The sequence below is a fragment of the Arachis duranensis genome, chromosome 7, assembly GCF_000817695.3.
Source record: "Arachis duranensis cultivar V14167 chromosome 7, aradu.V14167.gnm2.J7QH, whole genome shotgun sequence".
Classification (NCBI taxonomy): Eukaryota; Viridiplantae; Streptophyta; class Magnoliopsida; order Fabales; family Fabaceae; genus Arachis; species Arachis duranensis.
In genome coordinates this window covers 38097175-38104857 of record NC_029778.3, presented here as the reverse complement: position 1 = coordinate 38104857, position 7683 = coordinate 38097175, and the positions used below count along the sequence as shown (strand labels likewise).

Here is a 7683-nt window from a genome sequence, read left to right as displayed (position 1 = left end):
TTCATCCTTATTTGGATTTTTATTTTCTAGACAACAAACGACTTCAGGTGTTTTATGTTGGGAAGAAAGTGAGTTTTGCTGCCCGCCTTCTCAGAAAGAGCTCTTCGAAAGTGTCAACAAGAAAAAAGAGAACAACTTCAAGTGGGTTGATAGATGCAAAATCTTTGACATTCTCTCATGCACTAAAGGGCAATGTCTCCACCAAATTCTAACTCAAGACCACCCCATTATAAAAGCCTTTGTTCATTCCATCCACTTTCTTCAAAATAACGCTAGCAAAACCTTTGACATTGTCCCATGCACTAAAGCTAAAATGATGGAAATTAAACTCAACATGAAAATAATTTTAGGTTATTTTTGTGAGCGGTATAAAATTTTAGATACCATTTTAATAGTTTATACATAAAAGTTATCAGGCTTTCATTTTCTGGTTAATGTAGGATTTTACACACTCCTCACACTCAAGACTAGATAAGGACTGAGTATGAAATTTGTGAACTTGTGTACTATGAAGCTGATCGAATAACAATATTAAAGATTAGGGTAAAATATACTTTTTTGTTCCCAACGTTTGCAATTTTTTTTCAAAAATATCCCTAATGTTTAATTTCATTCAATTTTATTCCTAACATTTTTTATTAATCCAATTTTGTCCCTAATGTTTTTAATTTGTGTCAAAACTACTATTGGAAGTTTTCAATTTTATCCCTAACGTTTTACATGAAATTAACGTTCAGAGATAATTGAGTTAAATTAAAAATGTTAAGAACAAAATTGAACGTGACTAAATATTAGAAGTACTTTTAAAATAAATCGCAAACATTCTGAAAAGCTAACTTTTGAGGTAAAAATTCCCTCGTATGTATAACTATTTTCCAACTAGTTAAACCGTTTTCTTGTACAAAAATTGTAGAAGATACTTGTTTTGTAATTCCGAAAAACAACATTTAATGTTACTTCTCCCAATAGTTACACTTTTTTTCATAATTCGGAGTTATTTCCTTTTCTTTTATAGTTACACCTTTTCCTCATCATGAGCACACACATAAAAAAATAACGTTGGTCAAGTCCATACATGAAATTATACATCCAACTCAAAAACTAACACAAAATTGTGACTTACTTATAGATGCAAGAAATTTGGTTCAAAGGGCAAATATACAAAGTAAAAGGGAACCAAACAACATAGAAAAGAAGACTATTTTCCGTTTGCACAAAAGCAGTTTCATATACACACAAATTTAGCTCACAAAAGTATAGGGTTGATAAAAGAAAAAAAAAAAAGAAAATTTTCAATAAAAAGTTGAGGTGGTATAATAATACACTTGGAGTATGATTTTAACAATACCAACGCCAATATTGGTATTAGGGTTGGAAAAGCAGCAACAAACACATCTCTCTTTCAAATCATTTAGACGCCTTTTGGCCTTGCACCTTTGCCTGGCTAGCTGCCACAGACATCACACGCAATCGACGGGCAATTTCTGTAAAGGAAGGTCTGACTGCAGGATTTGGTGCCCAGCACTGCTCCATCAGTGTTCGCCATTCTGAGTCGCAGTAACTGGGAATTGTTGGCCTTAATGTGTTATTAACAATCCCACCTGTATGGAAAGAGAAATTATGGGTCATATGGTGATCAAATGACAAATTTTGAGTAACAAGCACTTTGATTGGTTTTTTGGCACTTGTTTCTCCTAAGCATGTTTATGCGAAAGAACACGAGAACTTGTACCCAGAGTGTCTTACACACAGTCAACTCAACTGGGGTCGAATTGGTTAAAATCCAGGCACACAGATAAGTGGTTTATACCATAATAATGACAACAATAATAATAAGGATAACAAGCAAAGCTAGCTAAAATCACACTTGAACCAGTTGCAATCTCTAGTGTTCAAATTTTACTATTTTGTTTTGAATTTTTTTTTTTTTTCAGTTTTGATGGTGACAGTTGTGATCATTTGTATCAAAATGTTTTGATCTATCATGTGAGAGGGAATGTTAAAGAGAGATCATAAAACCATTTATTTGGCTTCACCTAACTGCTTCAACTTCTCAAATCTTTGATGTGATGCTTCGGAATCTTAGGTGAAAACCCTATGTTCCTCATTTAGATCCTCTTTTTCAACCTGATTCACTAACAACATTCTTTTCAAAAGCTCAACTCAAAAACACCTAAATCTTTTTATACAGTCACTGTTCATAGCGAATGCATAAAAAGTTGTCCAAGCATATTCTTACTTCCAAAAATTGGTAGAAAAATGTAATTGCACCATAGTGCATATTGGCATAAGGCTCCTCACCAGTTAGAATTTCCCACAATACTATGCCAAAGGAGAACACATCAACCTACAAATAAGAATTCAATTTTAGATGCAAATAACTCCGAGTAACAAGGCAGACAAAAACAGAAATGAAGTAGATTTCTTTAATTTCACAGGGATTTCTTCTCCAAAGGTAAGGGGAAGTTAAGAAATCCAGAGTACTATGACAAATAAAGACTTTCCAGGTGAGATCAAAGCAGTTTTTAATGCCTAAAATAGAGATCAGAATATTAGATCAGTAAATTCAGCTGCATACTTGAATTTTAATCTTTGGAAAGAGTAGAAGACAACTTAAAATTCTACCTTTTCTGACACCTTGTTGCTGCTACCATTCAGCAGCTCTGGTGCCATCCAAGGAAGAGTCCCCCGCACGCCACCCGAGACCAAGGTATTCCGCTTAATTTTTGACAAGCCAAAATCACCAACCTGGAAACACAAGTTTCTTAGTCTTGTCAACTCTTAAACACAAAGAAGCTTCCAACTTAAACAATTAGACAAAAATACAAGCGTAGTTACCTTGCATATTGGCCGTAAAGGATCTTTCAAGTTCACAAGCAAATTATCACATTTTAAGTCAAAATGAACAATATTTTTTGAGTGTAAATACTCCATTCCAAAAGCTGCATCCATAGCAATTATCAGTCTCTTGCGACGATCTAGATACCTACAATACAAGTTAGACCCATTAGAGCCAAATCCACCAACAGACATGATATTCATACCTGGACATTATAAAACAGTGAATTCTAGTAGCACTTACGAGTTATGACTTATGGCTGTAACAAAATTACAAAAGCAAAGAAACAGATTGCATAGATCATGGCTTCTATAAGAAATTGGAGTTATTGTAATTTATAATCACACAACTTTCACTATATTAGATAAAAGGCAGACGTAAATAAAAATAATTACCGAAGACATTGTTTGACATGAAGAACTAAATAATAGAAATGCAAAGCTTCTTTCTAGGTACATTACCTATCTTTGCGAAGCAATACATGCCGAAGAGAACCATCCACCATGTACTCCGTAACAGTGGCCATTGTTCCTCCAGGTCCATCCTGAACTACACCATAAAATGCCACAACATTTGGGTGATGAAGCTTGGAAAGAATATCAGCTTCCCGCCAGAATTCTAAAGTCTGAGAAAAAGAAGCAAATACCAGTCTCTCTTGCTCTGATGATCGACCGGTGAAACAGCTCTTCTTTATTCTTTTGATGGCAACATCGGTTCCACGCCATTTTCCATGATACACAGTCCCAAAGGTACCAGAACCCAGCTCCTTCAGCTCTTCAAGATCTTCATTCATTATGACCTATCAATTGCACCAGAACAATGAAACAACAGGACTGAAGACTTTAATGCTTAGACCAGTATTCAATGAAGACAATGAATTCAAGTGACGATGTAAATAGTTATGAAAATATAAAACAGCTAGATGACCAGAGCAGTCTACAATAGGTAATATGAGAAGATGAAAAGAGAAATAAAGAATCATATCATGACTGAAACTTGGTTAACTTGTCCATACATTGTATTTTGATACACATGTTACAGACTTAAAAGTATGCCTAAGAAAATTCAACAATTGAAGAATGCAATAACTAGAGATACAACTGAAAGCCACAAAGCACAAAATGTTCAGTATGGAAGGATCTTTAGAACGAAATTCTTTGATGAAGGATATAAGCAGCAGCTACTAATGCTGTTTTCTAGAGCTATATTAGCATGTCACTTAATTCAAAAGGATGCTATCAAAATGTTGTTAGCTGATATTGTTTTTCACTAAACCTCTGTTGAAAGCTTCCAAAAGAAGCAAGTCTACTTGAATTCATATAAACTAGTCATGCAGACCAGAGTTTAATCATTGCAATCATTGTTCTCATCTAAACTCGTTCTCTCCCTTGCTACCTCTCTCCCTGCGATTTCTCTCTCTTCCCACAAATTTTTTTCTCACTCTGATGTTTCTTTTCCCTTTACTTGCTGATATCATAGCTCAGTACTGTTGTAGTAACCTCAATGAAAATGAAAGAATGGGAACAGATTAAAATGATCAAGCCTTGTTCAATAAAATGCAAGCATCATACTCTGCTGCCAACATGAACTCAAGAAGTTACCAAAACAAGTCTCGATTATTAAACAAATAACTAGGAACTAGACCAGCAAAGCATGCCAATTTAAGCCTAGGCATTATCGCTATTCATTGATGTACAAGACATCAATAAATTTATAAAACTTTGACAACTTAGCAATCACTCCATAATAAAAATATTCATTTAGTTTACTCCTCTAAAAATGAGAACCATGCCACAGAAGAAATATCGCAGACGAGAGAAGGAGGAACTCACCTGCAAAGAATTCGGGTCAATTTCACTTACGGGAGGATCAACAGGAGGTGTACGATTTCTTGTTTCAAACTTCCCATCCTGTGTTAAGATGACAAATACTTCTGTCAGCAAACAAATATAGTTATAAAGATTCTGAAATGAAATTGAATATATTAAAAAGCATACCTCAAAAACTGATTCCTGTGCTCTTATGTTTTCCATGATAGCATTAAATTGCATACTTTCAGTATCCTTCACGAGGGGATCATTTGGCTTTAGAATAGTAGTTTCTGTTTCAACCCTTCCATGTAAGTCTTTCTGATATATTTCACCTGTTGTTAGAGGCGTAACATGTTGAGTTCTACCCTCATCTTCCACTTCTTCTATTGCAGGTGAAAAACTAACATGATCCTGATCAATGAGAGAGACATTATTGAGTCCTTCTTGTGCCAGTTTGTGAAAATATTCCCAAGGTGTAGGTTCATGATTTTTCACATTTATGCTTAGACCTACTCCATCCGAGGTTAGTGGATGCCGACCCGAGAAACCTTCTTCAAGTAAAGCTTTATACATGTCACTAAGCACTTCACGGGGAAATCGATCATCAATATCAATTAGAATGTCACCTTGTGATGTCTTTGAAGCAACACTTGAAGAAGGTTGAAAATCATCCTTGGTAGTTTGATTCCCATTTAGAGAAACAGGTAGTCCTTGAACCATGCGACTTTCATTAGATTCTGTAACAGTGGCATTGCCCCAATCGACCTCGGGAAGACATGAAGCAGGATCCTCAAGTTGCCTAGCAGAGGGAACCTGATGCAAAGTAGGAAAGTCAGATTCTGATTTGCTATGTTTTATCTCGTCAAGCCGGTGTTTGATATGATTATCTTTACAATAAGTTTCAGGTTCAAAATTAACAACATGATCTTTAGTTACTACATCATTACTTCCTTCAACTTTTGGTACTACCTTCTTCAACTCAGAATTCACATGCTCAGTTAGTTTTGACTTCAACTGGCTACTTGGATCAGGAAAATGTTTGTATATTTGATGTTTGGCAGTCCCATTATCAATAGCATAGCCATCAGCAGGCAAAGGCTTTGCTGCAACACCCAATTCCTCAGATCGGAGAGGCTGATTCCCATTATGCAAGTTGTTGTCAGATCCTGTAACTGAATCTGAGGGTTTTGCATCAGAAAGTAAATCGGAAATGTTAAACTGAGAACCATGTAAATCATCTGACTTGGTGGACCGATTCAGCAAATCTACTTGCTCCCTAGGAATCCTTTCTGAATAGTAAACTCTTTCAGGAAGAGGAGGAGGGTTAAGAGAACTAAAATCAACAGCATTTGACTGGGAGTCGACATAAGTGGGACCAAAACCACTGTTAGATGTAGAAGCACCATCTTCATAGTTCTGTAGCTGGTCCTTTTTTGTCGGAGGTATTGGATAGCCCTCTGGCATAGTAACTACAGCTGTTGCTTCGGGAAAATTATTTTTCATGTAACCATCAAATAGTTGAGTAGGAGCTGAGGATGGTGTTTCCAAGTATAAAACTTTACCCTGGTCGCTTGCTTGTTCAATCAAACTATCACCCTTCTTTTTTGTGACCACTGGTGGTATTTCAGAATTATGTACTGGTAATCCGACTGGTGGATGGCCTTTGCTAAAAACCCCATCTTGATTAATCAGTGCACGAGGAGGCATAGTAGTAGGAATGTCTTCAACAACAGATCTAGATACATGATATTGACCAACAGGATCCCCATGGTGCATTGGTTGCAAGGACTGTGGATATCTTTCATAAGAATTTGAGGAAGTAGGTAGCACTGGTTGCAAGGATTCCACATTTGGTGATGAGTCAAATTTGTTATTCAAGAGAGAATTGTTGACACCTACAGATTCAACAGCAACTTTACCAGTCTCCCTTTCAGTGTTCTGCCTGTCCAAATCATGCAGATCATTTGCTGAAAAGTTCACGCCAATCAGGGTTGAGTTTCTTCTTGATCCCATGTCCATGCCGTTAACAGCAACAACATATTGGATCTCAGAATCATCACCCAAACCACTGAGACCAAATTGAGCGTCCTCCAAATCACTCAATGAGAACAAAAACATCCTAGGCTTTTGTGATCCTTCTCTGTCTTCTAGATGGTTACATTCTTCCATCATATTCTGCAAATCTTCATCACATGACACAGATACCAAAGCATCAAGATCTTCCCCCGGAAGCTGATACTTGATTGCATGAACCTGACTATACATTAATAATGCTTTCTGCAAGAGCTCCTGCCAAGATATATTCTTTCTTATACGAAGAATACGTGTATCACCTCCAACATACCTTAGTTTTCCATCACTTGGTCGAGGTAATATTCTCCCACCAAAGCTGCAAAGGAACTTCAATAGCATTGATGAGCTATCGGAACCTCGAGAAGAGCCATACTTCTGCACAAGTTGTCTACTGTCCTGAGTCATTGAAGTTCTTGGTATTGATCGAATTGACCCATAATTGCTTTTGTCTCCCTGCAATGATGTGTTCACTCTTTCGAACTCTTTTGGATATTTGTCAACCATTGAAAGCATGGAAATGTCTGATCCACTTTCTGATGTTGGATGACTAATGCCTAAAATGCCTTTTAGATCCATATAACCTGGTGTATAATTAGTGTCACCGACATTTGGAAACATAGGCTTCCCAAGATTCACCCTATCTCTCATAAATTCGAGAGCAAATTCCTCACCTGTCTGTATGGAAAAATTAAGTACAGGTTTGGTTTGTGCCGTACCAACATTAGGTGGTCTTCTAATTGTATGCATGTCATCCGGTCGATCCTGCATCATTGGCTGCAACCCAGGCTGGAATTCACCATTTCTTGGTTCCATTGTATTGCTTGGAAGCACTTTTTGGAATCTTGAATGTTCCATTATACCATATCCTTTTACTTGAAAAAAGAAGAATTTATTTACAGCCTTTATGCCAAAGGTGCTTCGAAAACCTTGAGTACTAGTTAATCACAATTTAGAAATTTG

General features: G+C 36.5%; 1 protein-coding gene across 1 annotated transcript; it reads right to left on the bottom strand.

The window, feature by feature from the left end:
• Window positions 1–1407: 1407 nt before the first annotated feature.
• On the bottom strand, window positions 1408–7677 carry LOC107458521 (uncharacterized). The gene is made up of 9 exons (XM_052251564.1): window positions 5620–7677; window positions 4837–5463; window positions 4672–4749; window positions 3301–3638; window positions 2839–2986; window positions 2626–2748; window positions 2240–2347; window positions 2128–2146; window positions 1408–1601 (listed from the first exon to the last, which is right to left on the bottom strand). The coding sequence occupies exons 1-9, from the start codon at window positions 7576–7578 to the stop codon at window positions 1408–1410; spliced, it is 3594 nt and encodes a 1197-aa protein (XP_052107524.1). The 5' UTR covers window positions 7579–7677.
• Window positions 7678–7683: the final 6 nt, after the last annotated feature.